The 23,097-nt window shown below is 51.4% G+C and overlaps 1 protein-coding gene across 4 annotated transcripts in view; it reads left to right on the forward strand.

Moving 5' to 3' along the window:
• The window catches only part of SRGAP3 (SLIT-ROBO Rho GTPase activating protein 3), a 245,278-nt gene that overhangs the window by 107,049 nt on the left and 115,132 nt on the right, over positions 1–23,097 (forward strand). For all 4 annotated transcript variants that reach the window (XM_046640981.1, XM_046640994.1, XM_046640989.1 and 1 more), the window contains exon 2: positions 4,618–4,810. In XM_046640981.1, the coding sequence (XP_046496937.1) occupies positions 4,618–4,810 (193 nt within the window). The remainder of the gene's footprint in view (positions 1–4,617; positions 4,811–23,097) is intronic.

The following is a 23,097-nucleotide window of genomic DNA, read 5'->3' on the forward strand; positions in this document are numbered from 1 at the left end:
GAGATCAAAGCCTTTCCAGACTTTCCAAACGCCTCATCCTGCCTGCCCCATCTCCTTTTAAATTTTTCTGCCACTCAGTGCTGTGCTGTGGCTGGAACCGCCCCCTGGGGGGACTGTCTGCTGAATGAAGTCTGTGCCTTGGGAGCAATTCTGTTTTATTTTCTTTTTTTCTCTCCCTTTGAAATCTTCAAGGAGAAAAACCAAATCTGTGCCGGCTGCAAGGAGGAGCAACTTGGAAGGGAGCTGGAAATAATGAGATGGGTAATCCAATCCCCTCAGGGTTCCAGAGCGGCGGCTGCAGTCTCGCTCCTGCCAGGGCCGCTTCCTGCCAGAGAGACTTGACTCTGAGCCGCCCGAGCTGCTGGAGGGCCCCTGCACGACCAGCCTGGAGGCTCCAGCTGGTTGTGTGAACTGGGGGAGGTTTCTCTGTTCCTTCCAAATCATCTGCTGTCGTCACGATGTGAGTTAGGAGCTTTTCCTCTAAAATAGAGAACGTTGGCTCCTGATTATGCCCTGGGATGGAGGAAGGCAGTGGCTGCAGCATTTCTGATAAATAATATCTCTTTAGACCACTATCTTGTTGCAAAAAGAGTACAAGAGGTTGAGTACAGATGGATTAAAGTTTAAAATAGCACAACCTCTGAGTGAGGTGTCTGGAGGGTCATTGCTCTTGTCTGAGGCATCTGGGCTTGATTCCGGGCTTGATTGCCACATGCCAGCTGTCGTGACCAGAGGCTGCTTACCTCTGGGCCTCCACCCCCTCGTCTACGGGGAAAAGTGGGGGAACACTGGTAGTGCCCGTCTTTTAGGGGACGCTGTACAGATTATGTGAGATGAGTATCTAAAGAACTCGGCACTGGGCCTGGAGCGAATAATGTGCTCTGGAAGTGCTCACGATTATTATTAAGACTGTTATGGTTCCTAGTAGTGGATGGAATAAAAGCAATTTGAAAAATATTTGGAAAGCATTTTTATAACTCTGGGTTGATATGGCAGGGCTGGCATTTGGGGGCGTGATGGCGTCTCAATCCAATTCAACAAATAGGGCGTGTCACCGGTGTCCCTGTGTGGTGTGGTCCAGTTCACAGAACGGATGTGACCTTGGACAACTTCCTGATCTTGGTTTACACAGAGCTTTGGTTTCTTCGTCTTAGTGATAGATGATAATATCCACGTTTTGTGTGTGTATGTGTGGTGTGTGGTCTGTGTGCATGAGTATGTGGTGGGTCAGTGTGTGTAGTGTGGGGGGTATGTGTGTTTGAGTGTGTGGGGTGTGTGTGATGTGTTTTTCTGTGTGTGTTTGTGTCAGGTGAGACGCCCATTATCACCACAGTTGACATCCTGGGCTGGGAGCCCTTCTAAGGGTAAACAGAAATTTTCTGTATGGATATTGATCTCCTGATGACCTGCATGTGCCAGGAGAATCCGCCCTCAGAGCTTAGCTTTCGTCTGGGGAGCTAAGGCAGATGTGACACGCAGCCTGAGGGCGTCTGAGACGAGCTGTAAGCACCACGGCCGGTCAGAGGGGTGCCCGTGGGCCAAGCAGGCCAGATTTCCTGCAGGAGCCGTGCCTGACGTGGGCTCTAAAGCAGTGGTTTTAGAACTTTTTTGCTTGCCTACCCTCTAAATGAACTTTTTGGGGAAAAAAGTCTCTTTCACCTCACACATTTTAACTTGACATCTGAAATGTTTCATTGTAAGTTTAAGTAGTTACAAAGGATATAATTTCTGCCATAATGTGAATATTGACCTTGTACAATAAAGTTACACTACTCTCTTAAATGTATCAAGTGGAAACTAACATAGCAATTTTTTATTTTGCCTTTTTATTGAAGTTTCATGTACATATATATAGTAGAATGCCCAGATCTTAAGTGTGCAGCTTGGTTCATTTCTACCAGTGTACCTACTGCCCAGATCGAGGTGTGGCATCTCTCCAGCATTCCAGAAGGTGTCTTTGTGCCCCCTCTCAGTCAACACTGCCCCTCGCCCCCCGCAAAGGTGACCATTTCTCTGACCTCCATCACCATAAACTAGTTTTGCACGCTGTCATTTGTTCTGGTTTCTTTCAGTCAACATAAGATCTCTGAGATTCAAGGCTGTCACCGCAGGTAGCAGTAGTTCCTCTTTTTCATTGTTGTATAATATTCCATTGAATAAATATCTCACATTTCAAAAAGCTTGTCTACTCTTAAGAGACATTTTGGGTTCTTTCTGATTTTTGGCTATAAAGCTACTAGGAGTATTTTTGTCTATATATTTTGGTGGACATAAACACTCATTTCTTTTGGGTATGTATTCATGAGCACAGTTGCTGAGTGATAGGGTAAATACTCTAACACATTGGTATCCATCGCCATCCACCAAAAATTGCCCGTGCAGTCAGAAATTTTACGTTGCTCCTGTCTTTCCTTCCTCAACACATACTTCCCTTCTACTTCTTTCACAGAATTTTCTCTTAATATATTTTTATGCTTGAAACTTTTTTATTGATTACTCTATCGTACTTCTTTTTACCCCAAATATACACATAAATTAAAATGGACATTTAAAAAATTTCCTCTCACTGTAAAACTTGAAGTATCTTTCTTTTGGATTGATTTATCATTACAATGATCACATACACAATTCATCAAAATAACATCAATATTGGGTCTCGCCTGGTGGCATAGTGGTTAAGTTTATGCACTCTGCTTCAGGCACCAGTGTTCGCCGGTTCGGATTCTGGGTGCAGACCTACACACCACTCATCAAGCCATGCTGTGCTAGCATCCCATGTAGAAGAACTAGAAGGACTCACAAGTAGGATATACAACTATGTACTGGGTCTTTGGGGAGAAAAAAAAAATATTGGCAACACATGTTAGCTCAGGGCCAATCTTCCTCACCAAAAAAAATAAAAAAATAACATCAATATTTTACACATTTGATAAATAATTACTAAACATAATAAGTAAGATAGTGTGGGAAATGCTTCTCATAGTGAGATGGATGGAGGTGTTGATGGCTGTCCTTTTCATACTTTGCAGTGCATAAGGACCATCCAGGGATCTTACTAAAATGCAGATTCTGATTCAGAAGGTGTGGGTTGGGACCTGAGGTTCTGTGTGTCTAATAAGCCTGCTGGCAGTGCTGATGCTGCTTGTGTATGGACCACACTTTGAATAGCAACGATTTATGTTCCCAAAGGAAGATTTGCTAACACCAAAATTCTAAATCGTCCATTTTTTTTGGCACCCAGATATCTTGACACTTTGGGGCACTGCACCATAATCAAATTCTAGATGAAGAAGTTGGTCTTCCTTCTGCGAAGAGGGAGAAGAAACGTGGAGAAGTGGGAGATGGGAAAGGAGAGCAGTGGTGCCGTCTAGACTGAAGCACATTCTCAGGCAGGGCAGGAAAGAGTGGGGATGCAAACAGGATCTCAGGCTGATTCCCTTATAACTCTTCCTGCCTGTGTACCCCGGGGAGGGCCTCGTGTACCCCAGGGTAGGGCTGTCCCCTTTCAAGACCGCTTCTCTGAAGGATGCTAAGATGGCGCTGGCCACCGCTGCAGACAGGGGCCCATTTATGCAGGCGGGATTGGACATCTCAAGGACTGGCTGGAATGGTCTGGAGGGTCCACTGCTGGTAAATCCTGAGAAAGTGAGTTCAGGGCCAGGGGCGGATGACCTTGAATCCATGCTAGGGCGTTGGGCTTAATACTCAGGCAGAGGTGGGTCTGGGGTGTTTTGAGCGGAGAGCTGTTGTGAGCAGGGTGCTTTGTGGGGACTCGTCTGTGGAGAAGCTCGTGGGCTGAGAAGGAGTTAACGCATGGGGACAGCAGCAGGGTCAACAGTGCCGGCTTGAAGTTGAGGTTGGCTGTGGTCTTTGGAAGTCGCCTGTGATTTATCACCAACTCCCAGCTCTGGAACTTTTGGCCTGGTTGCACAGACCTGGTTTGCTCAGTCAGTATTTCCTGAAGTGTGAGCGACGCTCCCCTAGGGCACCTGAGATGTTTATGCATGGAGCTCAAGTGGAGCACAGACACGGCCTCAAATAAGACAGAAACCCAGGAGCGACCGGTGTCGCTTCTCAGCCCTCTCTCGGCCCTGACTACACCTGGAGACAGTCTTTCTTTAACACCTTGCACGCTCCCATTTTCCTGTTGTTGATAGAGAGCGAGCAGCTGAGGCTTAGGGCCTTGGGTAAGTGATAGTCTCTAGATAGAATTTTACACAATTTTTGTGTGTGTTGAATTAATTTTCTATGTACCAGGATGGTCCTAGTTTCCCCCTTATTGTAGTGACATAAAACTGTTCATTTTAAGTAAGTTCATTTCGGTAAGAAAAGTGAGCCAATTTACTAGATCATATGGAAGAAATAATAGTGTTGGTGGCATGTGGATGTGGCAGAAATCATGGTGGTGACATGTAATGATTCAACTTTGGGAAACATTGGGTTAGACCATGTGGCAAAAACTAGCTGGTGCCAGATCGTGCTGCCAACGCCTGGAGAGGCCCTGGGCGGAGGGGGCTGCTGGAATTGCAGGTCGGCCCGGAGGCACTGGGCCAGCTGTGTGGTCCGCTGCTGTCCCCACCCCCAGCCTAACGCCTCGCTCGTTGCCTCTGCCCGCAGAGATCCGCACGCAGCTGGCGGAGCAGTTCAAATGCCTGGAGCAGCAATCCGAGTCCCGGCTGCAGCTGCTGCAGGACCTGCAGGAGTTCTTCCGGCGGAAGGCCGAGATCGAGCTCGAGTACTCCCGCAGCCTGGAGAAGCTGGCCGAGCGCTTCTCCTCCAAGATCCGCAGCTCCCGGGAGCACCAGTTCAAGTGAGAAGGGGCCAGGGCTCCGGGCGCTGGGAGGCCGCGCTGGGGTGGGCGGGCGGCGGGCAGCAAAGCAGAAAGGAGGCGAGGATGCGCTGGAGGCAGATGGCCTGCGTGTGAGGCCCTGGGTCTGCAGGGTAACACCTCCCAGGCTCCATCTTCCTGAGTGTAACGGCGGAGAGCAGTCGTTCCTACGCATGAGGAGGCTGTAGGGAATGCTGGAGTCACCCAAGAAAAGCGCTTGTCACAGACAGTAAGCGCTCAATAAATTGTTGCTGCCATTATTATGCCGCCAAGCACCAGACACTGCTAGCCTCCATTTGGCCCAAGGTGACACCCGCCTCCTCTCAGGGCATCCTGGCCCTATCCGGTTCTCTTCTATCTGGGGGTCAGCGAACCCACTTCCGAATTCCTTCAGCACGGTGACCTCAGTGTTTCTTCTCCGTAGAGCAGATGCTCAGAGCATTTCTCCTCCTTTCTCCCCTGGAGGACCGGTGCCGAGCTCTTTCCCGGCCTTATTTACTTATTACGAGGCACAAACCCTCCGCGTGCTAGTTTCTCGTATCTCAAGCCCTACGTTTGTGGCGGCTCGGTCCGTTGTGCTAAAATACACATAACATAAAATTTACCATCTTAACCAGTTTTAAGTGTACAGTTCAGTGGCATCAAGCACATTCACACTGTTGTGCAACCGTCAGCACCATCCATCTCCAGAACTCTTTTCATCTCCCAAAACTGAAACGCCGGAGCCGTTAAACACTAGCTCCCCAATCCCCCTCCCCCAGCCCTGACACCCCCATTCTACTTGCTGCCTCTGAATTTAAGCACTCTAGGGACATGTAAGTGGAATCATACAGTATTTATTCTTTTGTGACTGGTTTATTTCCCTGAGCATAATGTCCTCAGAGTTCATCCATATTGTAGCATGGGACAGGATTTCCTTCCTTTTTATGGCTGAGTAATATTCCATCGTAGGGATAGACCACATTTTGTTTATCCATTCATCCGTCGATGGACGCTTGGTTTGCTTCCACCTTACTCTCTAATTTTGCATTCTGCTTTGGCCAGGGAGCTCTCTTCCTTTAAACTCCCTTACACCTCTCCTGGTCTGTGCCACAGCACACTCACTTTTGTGCTTTCTTCTCTTGACATTTGGGGGTAAGAAATTGCTTTATTAAAGGGCAAAAATTTATTACCCCTCTGCAAACACCCTGCTTGTTTTTCTGCCCAATCTCATTGATTCAGACTTTCACTGCAGGAGGAGGCTTCGCTTAATCACTTCCTCCCGGGCACTGTCTAGGCTCTTTCACATACATAATCTCATTTTTCTGATATCTTTTTTGGGGAAAATTGGGATTTTTCAAATGACAAAAGTAAAATGCCCATTGTGTACAATTTATAAACTACTTAAAAGTAGGAGGGAAAAAAAAACCCACTCAGAGTCCTGCCTGCCACCTAGAAGCCACCGGTGCTCACATTTTGGTGCCTTTTCTCGCCTGTCTTGATAACAACAGCAGTGACGATTTACTGAGCACAACTGAGCGCTTCCTTTGTGCCAGGTGGCTGTCATTACCTCATCTTTAAGTCGAGGACAGTGAAGACCTGAGGAATCTGCTCATGCAAACATGTCTGTGGATCAGTCACCGGACAGAGACAGATCTGAGCCTTCACTCTCGTTGTGCCTCCTGGGCCTGAGATAAGGAAGGGCCTGGGTGCAGCCCGAGGGCAGCCCCGGGATGCGGACACTCTCCTAAAGTCGCAGGCGCAGACACATGTGCGGAGGCCCACGCGACAGGCTGAGCTGTCACGCGGGCCATCCGGGGCTGGGAGGTCGGGCTGAGCCTCAGCTCCTGCCGTCTGCTTCCTCTGGGTTTGGAATCAGCTCCTTTCCCATTCTCAGTGTGAACGTGGGGAGACAGGGAAAGGCGGGGCACGGGCTACACAGGCGGCGGTCCCCTGTTCCCTCGCATCGCCTGTAATGAGCTCGGCCAGCTCCTCCCGGGTTCATTAACCAAGGCTACCAGACGGAACAGGAGCCCCAGCTGGCAGTCGGGCCAAGCTCGCTGCTCCACACACTATGAAAGTCTAATTAGGGTGTTGGCCCAGGCCGGTGCAGCTGGCGGGCCCTCTGCACCAAGCTAATGCATCGGCAGAGCCCCCAACGACCGTTGGAGGCAGGAGCCTCTAGGGGATGCCTGGACTTGCCCTTTGACCCCGGGGCCAACCAGTGCTGACCCCTGGCGGCCTCTTCTTTGGACCTCCATGCACAGGGTCTGTGCTGTGCTCTGGCTCCTTCATCCGGGCTGTCCGGAGAAGGCTTGTCCTGCTGTCTTACAAATACTTCATTTAAGAGTGTTCGTCTGCCTGGTGGCCTCTCAGGGTCTTGAGGGCAGGGCCCAGGTCTTGTCATTTTCTTCTACTGCAGCGGGCCCAGTGCCGGGCAGAGATGGGTGTTTGAATGAGCAGGGGGAAGGGAGGGAGGGAGGGAGGGAGGGGATTTACTTGGTGTGTAAAGTCTGCTCTGGCTGAGAAATTTGGTTCAGAGAGGGACTTGATTTGCCCAAGACATCACAGCAAATTAGTGGCAGAACTGGGATGGGAACTGTCGTAGTCCCTTTGGGCTGCTGTAACAAAGCCCGGTAGACTGGATGGCTTGTAAACAAACCTGTTGCTCATGGTTCTGGAGGCTGGAAGTCGAGATCAGGGCACCAGCGTGCTTGGGTTCTATGAGAGTCACTGGCACTTTGCAGTTTGCGGAGTCTCACAGGCTGGGAACAGAGAGGGGGAGCAAGCTCTCTGTGACTCTGATAAGGGCACTCATCCCGTTCGTGAGGGCTCCACCGTGGTGACCTCACCCAATCCTAATGCCCTCCTCCCACCATCACACTGGGGGGAGGTTCAACAGAGGACTTTTCGGGGGACACAGACATTCAGTCCACGTCAGGGACTCAAGTGTCTTGATTCTAAGAACAGTGCTCCTCCTTTTGCTCCATGGGCCACGACGACTCTCTGAGGCCCCAGCTATTGCCTGCCCACCTAGGCAACTGAAAAATTGACAGCTGGCCAGGAGGTGCTGTGGCCAGGGCTGGACTCACCTGGGCTGAGTTCCATGTGGCCGGCAATTCAAAGAGGCTCAGATGACAGCCCTGAGGGTTTACCTGGGGCAAGTTGAACGTTTAGAGAAGAGTATCATCTTATGTTTCTTTTCTACCATCACATATTTTTATTCTAACACCTTTTTTCAAAGCGCTCTGACATATTTGCTCTCTTTTTTTTTTTTTGAGGAAGATTAGCCCTGAGCTAACCACTGCCAATCCTCCTCTTTTTGCTGAGAAAGACTGGCCCTGAGCCAACACCCACGCCCATCTTCCTCTACCCCACATGTGGGACGCCTACCACAGCATGGCTTTTGCCAAGCGGTGCCATGTCCGCACCTGGGATCCGAACTGGCGAACCCCAGGCCGCAGAGAAGTGGAACGTGCGAACCTAACTGCTGTGCCACAGGGCCGGCCCCTCTTTGCTCTCTTATAATCCTGATGATAACCCAGAGACGCAGAGAGGGAGGCCGTGGTTTTCTCTCAAGCCAACTGAGCACAGACAAGCTGCGTGGCTCATTTCACAAAGGACACACAGCGAGCTGTTGAGTGAGAAAACCCAGGGTTCCTGGCTTCCAGCTTGGGCTTCTCTCTCCCAGAAGCCACGTGGGTCATTCATTTATTTGAAATGCGTGTGTTGAGGACCTTATTTTCCTGGACGGTGCACCGTGCTGAAGACACAGGGATTAATGAGACAGTCCCTGCTCTCAGATACGGTCCCTTCTCTTGAGAGACGAGCACATGGCTTGGGGCTTGCCCGGAGTGGGTGTGGTTGGGGCAGACACCCAACCCTGTGGCCGTGCTCTTCGAACCCCGCCACCTGCTTGCTCCTCAGGCCTGGAAAGCTCCCTTGAGTCTGACCTGGTGCTTCCTCCGTGTGCCCCTGGTGTTCTGTCCTTGTCGATTTGCTTCTTCAGCTGGTGTTTATTGAGTACCAACCAGGGCCAGGCCCCGGTTCACAGTGGTGAATTAGGTCGACTTGGTTCCTGCCGTGGCGGAATTTACCATCTAGTGGAGGAGAGGAATGAAGAATCAAATATGAAAAAACAAGTAAAAGAAAGACAAATTGTTGGAAGTGATTGCTAGGGTGGAAACAAATATAATGCAAAGTGTTCAGGTTCTCTGTTCTACGTAACAGCAACACTCTGGATGTAATGGGTCTCATGCTTTCATGGGTCAAGAATTTGGACAGGGCTCAGCTGGAAGTTTTTCTGCTTTATGTGGCATCAACTGGAATCACTTGGTGCTATTCAGCTGGTGGCAGGGTTGGGCTGGAGGGTCCCAGGTGGCTTCCCCCATGTGCCTGGCGCTTCAGTGGGGATGGCTGGAAGGCTGGGCTCCCCTGGGCTGCCTCTCCCTCCATGAGGTGTCAGGGCCTCTCCACCTGGTGCGCCAGCCAGATGTGGGAGTGCAGACGCAGGAGCTCGGGGCTCAGAGAGAGCTATGGGGAAGCTCAGTCCTCTTCAAGGCCAGGCCTGGAACTGGCATGGCATCCCCCTCTCAGCGCGCTGGCTCAGCTGCAAGCGGACAGGAAATGAAGCCCTCCTCTCTTTGGGGAACCGAGAAAGGCTTTGCATCCTCTGTAATCCTCCACACTGAGCTAGAACGGCAGGCAGGGAGGGCTTCCGGAGGAAGTGGCGTTTAAGCTGAGACCCGGGGGATGAGAAGGAGCCACCCTTCGGGCAGTGGGAGGGGAAGAGAGGCCAGTAGGGCTGGAACTGGTGACTGAGGGCAGAGTGGGAAGCCACTGAGGCATGATAAGTGGGGAGGAGCATGATCTGATTTCTGTTTTTCAGAGAGCACCCTAGTTGGAGGGGACGAGAGACGAGTGGGGTGGGTGGGAACACGGCTCTGCAGGCAGGTGGTGATAATGGCCTGGGTGACGGCGGAGCAGATGATGAGTAGACCGTGGCGAAGAATCTTTCAGAGGCAGGATGGAGGAATCGAGGCTGTCTCCCCTTTCTGACTTGAGATGGGAATGAGGCAAAAGCTGCCACCTTGTGCTGTAATTGACTGTTTTCTTGTCTGTCCCCCTTTTGACAACTAGTCTATGGGCTCTGAGATGGCAGAGAGAGTGACTCATGACCTGTGGTCCCTAGCCCCTGGTGCCAGGTTTGGCATATGATTGGCACTCACTAAATGTTTGTTGAATGAATGAATGAAGGTCAAGTGGTAATTAGAGTTGCTCTGGGCTGGGGATGGTGGGAGGCAGCGACGGAGGCTGGTTGCCTTAGTAGCTTGGGGAGGCCATTTGGGCGAAGGGTCGCCCTCTCCTGTGCCTGGCACCCGGCACGGTGTTGCTGAGAGGACAGAGTGTGGACTTCACAATGCTCTCCTGACTGGGGAGTTGGCACCACAGGAGGCTTGAGCTCTAGTTTACAAAGTGTGGTCCCGACCAGCAGCATGGGCATCACCTGGGGACTTGTCAGAAATGCAAAGCCCGGGGCCTCCCCCACACCTGCTGAGTGAGAAACTCTGGGGTGGGGCCCAGCAATCTGTGTTTTAACAAGCCCTCCAGGGGAATTCTGATGACCTGTCGCCCAGAATGATTTTCTAGATGATAAATTGTTTACAGCTCAATTTCAGGCCCCATTGGCCTTCCAGGCCCCTCCTCTTCCCCAGCGTAAAGTCCATGACCCACTGCCCTTTCCCAGCCAGGCTGACCTGAGCGTGGCTTCCTTCTAAGGGCCTGGAGCTGGGAGCCCTTCCTGAGCAGGAGTGTGGGATGGAGGGCTACACACAAGGGGCTTATAACCCGCTTCTTGGGGTAGGTGGACATCCTCCGGACAAGTTGGGTGGTTCCAGTTTTGCAATAAGTAAGCCGGTTGACTTCTTTCTGAAAGCTATTTGACCACAGAATTCTGCCTCCCCCATATGCTTATTAATATTTTCCTGAACTAGCCCTCATTGGGACCCAGTTTGAAAAGCTCTCTTCTAGGCAAACGCCAGATTCCCCTCTGGAATATTAGCCTGGCTTGCAAATCGTGTTCTGTCTGCGAGGCGACAGCCCGCTTCCATTCTGGCTCTGTCATTTTTGAAATCCCTGACCTTGCAGGGGATATACCTGATAAAAATGCTCTCCCCAGAAGGTTACATGTTGGTTGCTGCTGTTTGGACAGCTGTGAAAAAAAGCACCAGGGAATTCTATTCTAAAGGTTTAAAACTGGGAAAGTCAGAACGTGGGAGGAGCTGGGAGGTGCTTGGCTGGGTAGTGAGTCCTGGTGAACTGTCTCTGCAAGGAGGTTTGGAGCATCTCAGCCTCACGGAGCAGTTGGGAGGGAGGATTCCGGTGAATAACTGACTGGATTGCCAAGAAAGGGCTTCTTTTTGTGGATAAAGCATCACAGACTTTTTTTTTTCACAGATGTAGATTTTCCTAAAAAGATGCTATAATTTAGACTTCGCCTTCCAGGTGAATCCTAAGCAGAGAAGCACTTTTGGAGCGGATACGTGAGCCTATCAATGTGCAGAGGATTCAGAAAGAAAAGGTTTGCTCAGAACGAGGAGGGGATAATGGGGAGGTCCTGCGGGGGGCTGCTGTCCCCATTCACAGTGGCTACTGTTACGGTGATGGGTGTCGCACCATGAGTGGCTTTCCAGTAATGCTTTCTGGAGTTGACATTCTCCCAGTGACCCAGCTGACATGGCTCCCAGTGTGCCAGCCGGATCCTTGCTGGTCCCCCGGTGCCTGTGCTGTGCGGGTTTTTGGATCTTTCAGACACCCCCGCATCCACCTTACCGCGTGCCTGGCCCTCTGCTGGATACTTTACGTGCATCGTGTTAGTCAGCCTTCATGGTCAACATTGTGACCTTTGAGGCAGCTACTATCTCCATCTTCCTAGTTGTAAACTTCGAGGTTTTGAGCAATTAATCTGTCCAGAGGGACACAGCCAGAGCAGTTAAGCAGCAGAGCTAGCATCCTCATCTTGGTTAACTGGCTCCGCAATGCAAAACTGCGTCTAGCTGCATGGTTTTGGGTGTGTCCCCCACCTCTCTGGGCTTGTTTAATGTTTCCTGAGGGTCACCCATCAGTGCAGACCGCACCCTCCTTGTGTGGGCAGCAGGGGTTCCCTCCTCACCTGCTGGTCAGCTCCTGCTCATCCACCAGGGCCAGCTCGGGGTTCGCCTCCTCTGTGAAGCCCCTGCTGTTGATCCCAGGCCCACAGTCAGCTGCTCCTCCTCTGACCTTCCACGGTGATCTGTGTCGCTCTCATGGGGCTCAGGTCAGATTATCAAGGAATGATCCAGTCCGTATGTCTGGTTCTCCCACTTCAGTCTGCCAGCTGCCTGAAGGCAAGGGGCATTTCTAGTCTTTTTCTCTCTGTCTCTGTCTCATTCTCTCCCTGCCTGTCTCTGATACATAATAGGAGCTCTATCAAGGGTTTTTGAGTGAATAACTGAAAAGACAGGATACCACCAAATACTTTCTTCAGATACATGAAGGACATAGACTTATTTTGTGTGGCTGCAGAAGGAGAGAAGTGAGGGCCAAGGGTAGCATTTGCAGAGAAGCAGACTTCAACTCAACCTTAAGAACCTTCTAGTAGCTAGAGCTGCCCAGCAAGGAAACGGCTGCTTTGGGAGGCGTGAGTTCCCGCTCTGTGGAGGTGGGTATGCATTTTAGGGGCTCATTTCTGTAATGTGATGGATGGTCAGAGCAGGTCAATGTTCCTCAAAATGAGGGAACCGTCACTGATAACCCGTGAACCATGAATATTGAATTTTCTTTCCAGTTCTCTTTCAATCTTTGCAGTTGCCTCGAGGGGACAATCTCGGGGTGGTGCAGTGTGTTGCTAAGGCCTCTCTAATCTCCCTTTTAACACACAGACAGCAGGCCTGGGCATCAGCGTCTGCCGAGGGTTGAATGATACTCATTGCTTTTCCTTGAACTTACTTTTTCAGTTCCCTTCTGTTAGGGCAAGTGATGCTGGTGTTTTAATTTTTTTTTTTTTTAACTAAGATTAGGGAAGTCTTCTGCAAATAAATAAATTCCACTCATTTGTGGAAGATAAACAAACACAAGAATGAGGAGAACAGATTGGTGGTTATCAGAGGGGAGGAGAGCAAAAGGGGTAAAGGGGCACATAAAGGAGATGGATAAAATCTAGACTATTGGTGGTGGACTAAAATATAATAATGGTCACCTGAAATGTACACAGTGTGATAAACCAATATGACCTCAATAAAATAATTTAAAAAACAATTTCATTTACGTAAAAAAAGAGAGTCAAGAGGGAGGGATGAAGTAGGCTGGTCTGCAGGGATGGCAAAGATCCCGAAGCCGACATGGGACCCCCGAGTGCCCCTTCCAGCTCCTCCTGGAAAGTGAGCGTCTTTCACGGCCCCCTCTCCGTCCTGCACCTTCCTGTTTGCTTTGCTGGGAAGGATTTTAAGGCAGAGGCTGAGCCTAGAGAGTGGGCTCCCTGATGGCCACAGCCCCTTTTTCTCCTTCCAGTTCTTCCTTCTGGCCCTTTCCCGGATCCCACGCCAGGTTTCCTGGAATCCTCAGAGACTATAATCAGCGACTTCCAAAGTACCCAGGACATGATTTATTTATGTCTGATATGCTTAATATACGTATATGCATGCATATCATTTAAATTTTACTCTAAAAATGAAAAATGGATGTTGTAATATAGGAGATTTTAATAAGCAGTAATATGCAGGGGTTGTTTTTGACTCGATTCTATTAGGCAAATAGGATAATAATGACCTTTGACGATTATATAGTACTTTACACTTTGCAAGGGCAGCCCCAGTCTTTAGCTGCTTAAATCTTCCCACGAATACTTGTGGGGCTGGAGGGGGTCAAGGAAGGTGTCATTGTCTCTACCTGACAGGTGAGGGACCTGAAGGCCAGCCAGGGGGAGCCCTGGCTTAGGATCCACAGCCGATTGGTGAAAGAACTGGCCAGTGGAGCCGTGGGTCCCTTCCTCTGCCTAGCACTGCACACATCACGTGGTGCACCCATTTTACAGATGGATAAACGGAGGCAAAGGGGTTTGCAGGTAAAGAGAGGATGAGATGGGCCAGGCATCGCCTAATGAGGCAGGGACTTTCGTTCTGGTCCCAAGAACACGTTACAAATGTATTATAAAAGATTATTATAAATAATAATAAAGCAAGCGCCACTGTGAGGTCAGTGTTATCAACGCCATTTTACAGATGAGGCAAAAAAGCTTTAACTGACTTCCCAAGGTCACCCAGCTGGTGAAGGGCAGAACCGGTGCTTGAACCCCTGCCTTTGGCTCCACAGCGCGCCAGCATGCGTGAGCGGAACCTGCTGCAGCCGGCTGACCCCGTGCACGGAGTCCTTCCCCTTAGGAATTACTCTGCCTCCACGCCGGAATCAGCCAGAGGCAGCTTCTAAGTCAGTGAACTGCCACTGGGTCCCCCTGCCCTGAAGCCTCACGCCCTCCGTCTGCCCCCAGGTGGCTCCAAGGCAAAGCCCCACGTCAAACTCCTCCCTTCACCCAGACAGCTGCTCAGCTTCCCAACTGGCCTTCCTGCCCCGGCGATCACATCACTGGCCTGCTTCAAACCTTCATTCAGCCTTCACCTATGAGGCCCTTCTGCCACTGCTGCTTCCTCTTCCACCTCCCCTGCCTCACCTCTGCCCTGGCCAGATCACCCCAGCACAACCCAAGTCCTGTCACATTTTCACACTCAGGCTTCCCTCTGCCTGCAGGATGCTCCCATCTTTACTCTTTCCACCTGGCAAACTCTTATGTGTACTTCAAGGCCCAGAGAGAATGTTCCTGTGATTCCCCATCCACCTGAGGTGGGATTAACCATTCCCTCTTTCCCTCCTTCACTCTTCTGGGATCCCGTTCCTCACACAGCATAACATAGTAGACATCTGTTACTCACCCCTGCTCAGCATCTCTCCCTCCTTCTTTTCATAACAATATCTAGAGTTTTTTAGATTGCATTGCATTATCTTGGCCACAGAGCTTTAATTTAATGAGATACAATTCTAGGACTTTCGGTGGAATGACTAGGGAAAAGCTCTCTTCCTACTGGGATGACTAGTGTTACTTTCTGTCTGGAGAAGGCTGGCTTGAGAGTAAAGCTAACACAGAGAGCGAGGAAAGCAGAGCCAAGAGATGGAGAGAGTAAGACCAGGTCCTGATGATTTCCTTTGAGCCCCTGGATCCAGCTATGCCTGAGGCCAACCACCTCCTATTCTTTTACATTTTCTGATAAAAGTTTTTGATCCTTTAAAATTTTCCTCCTCCCATTACTACTGTTTTTGCTTAAGCCAAGTCTGAAATGAGCATTTCTGTCACTTCAGCTAAAGGTATTCTGAACAATAGCCGTAATAATTCTTGGTTTGTGTTAACTTCATCTACTAGATTGTGAGCCTTCTCAAGGCACATCCAGTCATCTTTTTAATCCTCCATGACTAGCACAGCCTAGCACAGAGCAGATACTCAGAAAAATACTAGAAGAGTGAATGAATGAATGAATGAGTCCGATTCTGCCAAGGGCTATGGTGGGATACAAGGAAATATGAGATCATCCCCACCTTCCGGGGGCTTATTGAATAAGTGGTGAAACAAGCCCCACGTGGGTGAGTGGCAACAGATGAGGTGAGTTAAGCAAGAAGATAAAGGCTGTCATCCGGAAGTAACTGCATGAGAAGATCAAAATGAGCGGTTCCGACAGAACCATCTGTGGATCTCAGAGAATCCCCGAGGGAAAGGCCGTTGAACGAGACCTTGAAGACTGGGATTTTGCTGCCTGGAATGAAGAGGGGTAGGCATTCGAAGTGGGTAAAGACAGAACATGCAAAGATGCCGAGCCAGGAACGCGAATAACCTATTTTTACCCATTTGGTAGATGAGACTGTAAAGCCTCAGAGAGGTGGCGTGACAAGCCCAAGAACACACAGCTAACTTAGCAGCAGAGTCCAGACCTGAATCATGCTCTCCAACTCCCAGTCCAATGGCCTCAGATTCCCTGAGGGGCTAAAAATAGATAAATGATGAAACCCATCCCTGGTTCAGAGCTTCATCCGCTGCCTGGAGGAGGTTTCTGCGAGCAGAGGGGGCTCAGGGGGAGGGCTGGACTGGCGGCAGGTGGGCAGGCCTTGAACGCCAGCTGAGGAGGTGAGACTTTATCCTCCGTGTCAAGGGGCCATTTGCTCCTCTGATGCGTACAGGAAAGATGCCTGAGCCATCATGTGAACTCTCCTCCAGCTCTGCTCCACTTGGGGTGGCAGCCTATTGTGTGGTGAATTATGTCCTCCAAAAATTCCTGTGTTGAACTCCTGAACCCCAGTACCCTGGAATGTGACCTTATTTGGAAATAGGGTCTTTGTAGAGGTACTCAAGGAAAAATGACGTCATTAGATTGGGCCCTAAACCCACATGACTGGTGTCCCTATGAAAAGGGGAAATTTGCACACAGACACCCAGGGAAAACACCACGTGAAGGTGAAGGCAGAGATTGGGGTGATGTGTCTACAAGCCAAGGAGCACCAAAGCCCACCAGCAACCCACCAGCAGTGAGGGGAGAGGCATGGAACAGAGTTCCCCTCACAGCCCCCAGGGGCGACCAGCCCTGCTGACACCCTGGTCTCAGATTTGCAGCCTGGGGGACGGAGAGAGCATATTCCCGCCGTTTCAGCCCCCAGCAGTGGCTCTTTCTTGCAGCAGCCCTGGGAAAGGAGGACACAGCCCAGATACTCACCCTGTCCTTCCAGGCCCCAGCTCACGCTGCCTCTCCAGCCTTGTCTCCACCCCTCGCCCCATCCTCTCTGCTCTCTGGCCATACCCACCTTCTCTGGGTTCTAGAAGGTGCCCATACACACAGAGCCTTCACACTCATGGCCAGGAACACTCTCCCTTATCCTTGTGCCATGTTAAAACCTACCCATCCTCTGGTTCCAGCTCAGTGGCACTTTTCACCTCTTCAGCCGACTGTGTGCCCAGCGCTGCCTGGCAGCAGGCAAACAGTGGTGAGCAGGACAGACGTAAGGTGGAGAGGTGTCAGAACCAGAAAGGAAATGAACAGGACAGGTCTCAGGCGTGGGAGTGCTGTAATGACGATGAAATAGGGGGAGTGCTGGAGACCGGGAGATGCGCAGGTCCTCGTGTGTTTCTCCTTCATAGCTCCTCTCACAGAAGCAGTTTCCTATTTACTCGTGTGATTATTTGATTGTCATCTGAGGCCCCACTGGACTGTAAGCTCCGTGAATCAGGGAGCATGACTCATTTTGCTTACCATTGCCTGGCTCCAAAGATATGGCGCTCAGTGAATATTTGCAGAATTAATGATTCATGCTCTGAGCAAGGGCAATGAATTCCAAATCCTGCTTGAGGCAGCTTAGGTAGAAGAGGTTGACCACACCTTTTTTGGCCCTGCAACTAATTGAGGGAGCACTTTTCAGAGGCAGCTTTGCTGGCAGCCATCCAAGCATCCCCAAGACCCAGGAACGTCCTGGAAGGGAGCAGGAAGCCAGAGGCAGGGACTCAGGGCCTTGGGGACGGTGTCAGCCATAGGAGCTTGCCTCCCCCAAGAGGGACCACAATCCCAGAGCAGTGGCTTTGGATCCATCTGCAACGCGGGGCTCTGCAGGCCTGGAAGTGGGTTCTGTTTGCTAAGCGGAATTTTCCGGCGCCAGCCGAGAAGCTGGCTCATTGCTAATTGCATCGTCCTAACTCACCAGCTTGGCACGGGCTCTCTCCTCTAGCCACAGTCTCTTAGAGCCTCGTACCCAGCTCCTTAGCCAAAGAAAGAAAGCTGTGACTCACCAGAAATTTTCCTTGCTATTCCTGGCCATAAAAAAAAGAAGATATATACATATATATGTGAAAGTTCTCACATTATGCCTTAGCTCAGCAGCTTCCATCTGCTGAGTAGACACTGGGATGCAGGATTGGAAAAGCAGAAAGGCTGCTCACGATGTGCCTCGGAAGAGAGAGTGCGGTCCAGGTTCATTTTGATGTCCTCCCAAAGGGTGGCTGCGGCAGGCCAAAAGGGCTGCTGGCGTGGAGAGCTGGGTCTCGGGTCAAAGGGGGTCCACTTTCAAGAGCGAAGCACAGAACTGAAGGTCCCTGAAGGCAGGTGTCCACCTGCCATACATGGCCTGCGCGCTTCTTCCTGTGGCCCTGGTATGATCCATTTGGCCAACGGGATGGTGATCTAGGCGCTGGCCAGAGCCCCAGAGACCCTGCGCCTGCCCCCTCCCCTCCCCCCTCCCGCCCTTGCTTCCTACGCTCCAGCCACACTGGCCTGTATTCTGTTCTGAGCTCCTAGCCCCCTCAGTGAGCTTCTGCCCATTCCGTTCCCTCTACCTGGGACCCTCTCCCTGAAGCCCACCACCCTCATGGTCCCCTTCACCTCCAACTCTTCATTTAGAGCCGAGCCAGAAGACTCCTTCCTCAGGGACACTTCAGGGACCCCCGAAATCAGGCCGGGTCCCCTTGTTATGGGCTCTCAGGCACGTGCTCTCCTCCTTGGCACCGCCTGCAGTTTAACTCCACACACGTCGGCTGGACTCTCTGAGGGCAGTCAGTCTCCCCAGGCGACTGTAGGCTCCATGGAGGCAGGAACTGTGTCTGTTGTGCTCAAAATTGTGTCCCTGGGGTCTGGTCCATATGAAATAGCCAATAAAAATGTATTGAGTGGATGAACTGCTGAATGAATGACCCTGGAGCTCATTTCTGGTGTTTAATCCCAATGTTAATGATGTGGTTTGAGTAGCCAGGCCACAGGGGTTAGCTGACCTGCATGGGCAGTGTGGACATAATTAACCCCCACCCCTAGGTCCACGTGTCTTTCTGTTTCACCGTGCTGGGTCCCATCGGAGGCCCTCCATCTTCCTCGTAACGTGGTGAGAGCCTGGTACCATTGAGGCCAAGGCTGCAGACGGCAGCCTTCCACAGAGCGGTCAACTCTGCCCTGACCCTGGCCGTGGACGGCCCTGTTCACCCCAGCCTTTTGGTCTACAAATAAGCTGCCCCCCCACGAGGGGAGCCAGGGCTGGGAGAAGGTGGGGGGAGTGGAACAAGCAGGCTCCTGTGCTGGGATGGACCAAGAGGACGGGTCTGCTGGTGGATGGCAGGCCTGGGACAGCATCTCAAAGAGAAGGACGAGCTAGCACCTGTTCCCCATCCTGGCTGTCTTCCAGATAGCGGGTGGGAGGAGCCTGGCCCTGCCCCTCCCTCCAGCCTCCTGGGGATCTGTCTCCTCTGCCACCTGGTCACACACATTTGTAGAGTTCCATGTTGTTCCGTGGTTTCAAATATCACCCGAGGGCCTGCTGCCGACTTCCACACTTGTCTCTCTAGCCCATCTGGATGTTCCATAAGCCCTTTGGACCCGCCATGTTCCAAGAGAACTCATCGCCTTCCCTCCCTGCCCCTCCCTGCCCGCCCCCCCCCCCCGGCCCTCCTCCTCATCTCAGTGAATGCCACCTCTGCTCTGCCAGGTGCCCAACCCGGAAAACCTGGGAGTCATCCTGGACATCTTTTTCTCCTTCCTACCCCCCAACCCCAGCCCCATCCCATCAATGTCCAAGTCTAATTGGTTTACCTAAGGATTTCTTGAATCCCTCAACTTCCCTCTTGGCCTCCTCGAGCCCACACTGTACCAGGAATAAGAGTTTGAAAATGCAGTGTCCCCTTTCACTCCTGCTCTGAGCCTTCCACGGCTCCCAGCCGACCTCAGGACGAAGCTCAAACTCTCTGATGGGACTTAAAAGCCCTTGGCTATGTGGCCTCTGCCTAATTCTCCAGCCTCGTTTGTCACTCCCACCCCGACCCCAGAACATCATGCTCGAGCCCCCTCAGCTGTGTTCCACTCCGCAGCCTGCTCTCTCCACCTCCCTCTGGGCCTTTGTTCATCGTATTTCTCCACCTTGAAAGCCCTGCCCTATCAAACTCCATTCCAGCCCTTAGTTCTCAGTGTAGAAACTGCTTCCTCCAGGAAGACTTCCATGGTCACCTCACCACCAGATCTGGGTCAGGGGACCTTCCTCTGCTCCGCAGGCTCCTTTCAGTCACCACATTTATGAGGCTGTGTCTCATCTTGTTTCCTTGTGTGCCTCTGTCACTCGAGTGGAAGGCTTGTGGGAGCAGGGTCCTGCCTTCCCTGGTCCCCGCTGCATCCACAGCACCTAGCCATGCCTGGCACGTCCACACAGACACAGACGCTGAATGAATGAAAGCCTGAATGAACCAAGCCTTCGTCTTCCCAGCAGCTGCTCACTTGAGCTTGACAAGTCCTTGGTTGCTTTCAGGTGACTTTCTCCTCCTCGCCTCCACTCGCTCTGCCTCCCCCTGTAATTCCATCTGAGGTTGCATTGCCTCCTGCCCAGCTTCTGATAAGGAAAGCGCTGTCCTTTCTGCCTTTCTCTTATCCAATCTCTGGCTGGGTGACCTAATTAATGGTCCCTAAGCCATCCCACCACCTCCGCACCATTTCAAGAACACTTGTCTCTTTCCTTCCCCGTGAAACGTACCTTCTGGCTGTCACTGCCATAAATTTTGCACATTTAATTCCCTGATGCTGTTCAATTCCTGCATCCCAGGCTGAGCTAAGCCTCCGAAGTAATTTAGGGAACAGCTCAATTATCTCATCTCTCTTTTAATCTTTCCATTTCCATTGCCACCGAGGAAGCAGTGAAAAATGAGATAAGCAAAGTATTTCCCCCCCAAACCACCTTCTCCCCTTGTAGTCCTCGTCTCGGTTCATGCCATCAGCGTCCACCAATCCACCTGGTCGCCTGAGCTCTGAACCTCGGGATCACCGTCCACCCCTCCCTCCTCCTCTCTATTTCCAGGAAGGCTCCCAGATGACCTGCCCTCCTGGTGAGAGTCTCTCAGGCCACACTGCCAACACCCAGGCCCTCCTCGTCTCTCTTCTCCTGGACTGAGGTTCCCTTCTGATTGGTCCTCCTGCCTCTAGCCCCATGCCTGTGCTCACACCTGTCCACGCATCCGTTGTCTATTCTCCAGTCTGCCCTCAGTGATCTTTCTAAGACATACATTGGTTAGATCATACCTCTGCTTAAATAACAGCCATAACTCCACTGTCTACAGCAGGCGTTTTTAACCCTGATTTCACATTAGAATCTTCTAGAGAATGTTTAAGAAATACTAATACCAAAGCTCTGCCCCGGAGATTCTGACTTATTTGGTCTTGAATGGGGCCTGGGGCTTGGTGTTTTTCAAAGCTTCCCAAGTGATGCTAGTGTGCAACCCAGGTTGAGAACCACATGGCCCAGAGGGTAAAGTCCCAACTCGTTAGCCTGGCATTCAATGCCCACCCCCCAGTCATGCCCTTCACCTGTGTCTCAGCCTCGTGTCCTATGACTCCTCTCTAACACACTCAGAATTCTAGCTCACTGAGCCACTTCTCTATCTTTGTATCCGCCGTTCCCTCTGCCTACAATTTCATCTGTCTCTGCCCCTCTATTTGGAAAACTACCCATTCTTCAAGACCCAGCACAATGTGACCTTTTCTCATGGGTCTCTCTTCCGTAGCATCTTCTGTGTGCCAGGCCCATTGCTGGGCACTGGATGTGGTGACTAAAACAAAAACAGTCCCTGTTCTGGAAGAACTTACAGTAGGGTGAGTGGGGGAATGGAGACTCCTTAAGGCAGACGTCCTCAAACTCGAGCGTGCGTGGGAGTCACCTGGAGGGCTGGTTAAAACGCACATGCCGGGCTCACTCCCAGGGCTTCTTATTAAGTGGTCTGGGGTAGCCCTGAGAATTTGCATTTCCAATCAGTTCCCAAGTGATGCTGATGCCGCTGGGCCGGGACCACAATGAAAAGCCCTGCCTTACAGTGTGGTCAGAGGTGTGCCCTCTGGGGAGACGTCATTGAAGCCAAGACCTAGAGGAAGAGAAGGAGGCTGTCGGGAGAAGAGCGGGGCTAACGTGTTCCAGATGGAGGGAGCACTGTGCATGAAGGCCCTGGGTGGGAAAGAACCTGGCACGGAAGCAAATGGGCCCATGTGACTGGGACATGGAGAGCAGAGGAGGGCGGTGCCTTGTCCAACTTCTCGAGCAGAACTGATGCTCTGCGTGTGTCTCTGTTACAGCGCTTTATCACCTTCCACTGTAATCTTCTCTTCCGCCTCAGCCGCTCCAAGGCAAGTCTGTGTCATGGTCGCCCAGGGCCCACCTGAGACCGGACACGGAGTAAATGCTGAGGGGTTCCGGCTGGGTGGGTGAATTGTAGGGTTCTGGTTTTTTTCTCCAGGCTGTGAGCAAAGGAGAAAGCGGTCCATGTCTCCTATGGCAGCACATCTCCCTTTTCCAACATATCCATCCTCTATCTAAACCACATGCCTGTCTCCCAGACTCCTGCCACTTAGACAGATTTTTAGCCCATTTGGTGACAGAAAGAAAATTCTTCTAAATCAAGCAGCCCCTCCTCATCTATCCTTCCCAAGCCAAGGGTTGGGGTGGGGTGGGGGTGTGGTGGGGGGAGTTCCGGAGCTCCCCAGGGGCCCTTGGGGCTCACCCTCCAGCCCGTTCACTTGGCTTTGGGAGGATGATGTGGTTGTAGCAAGAGTCAGCAGAATTCCCTTCCTCAAAAACGCTGATAGTGGGAGGCTGAACTTCCGAGGGTGACCATGGCCAGTCCCTGGAGGTGGTCCCCTTGGGGGCAGGGGTGGAGCAAGGCAGGCCTGGAGGGCCTTGGAGCCAGTCACCCTCAGGTGGTGAATGGGCCTCTGCCCCACATCCTGCTTTTCCAACATCATTTTCCCATCCTGGAAAGTGGAGTAAGGGAAGGGTCAGGGTCAGAGGTCAAGAACACAGCCCAGATACCCCATGTGGCCACATGGGATTATTGATTTGATTTTGGTCTCTAATTGCCCTTCCCTTTTCTTCCTAGAGAATAGGGCATGGCACCCTTTATTGAACCTAATAGAGCGGTATTTGGTAAAGTATAGATGAGAGAGAGAGAGAGAGAGAGAGAGACCTCCATTTTGTCTTGGAAATATCCCATTTCCCAAGCTTCGGGAAATAATGGCACAGAGATCTGCGCTTCTCAGACTTCAGTATGACTCAGCATCCCCCCCGAGGGCTTGTTAAAACCCGGATTGCCAGGCCCACCCGCAGAGGTTCTGATTCAGGGTCTGCAGTGAGGTTCAAAAAGCTGCATTCCTAACAAGATCCCAGGTGCTGCTGGTCTGGGGACCAACCACACTGTGGGAACCCCTGTTTAGCATAATGCC

The sequence above is a fragment of the Equus quagga genome, chromosome 1, assembly GCF_021613505.1.
Source record: "Equus quagga isolate Etosha38 chromosome 1, UCLA_HA_Equagga_1.0, whole genome shotgun sequence".
Lineage (NCBI taxonomy): Eukaryota > Metazoa > Chordata > Mammalia > Perissodactyla > Equidae > Equus > Equus quagga.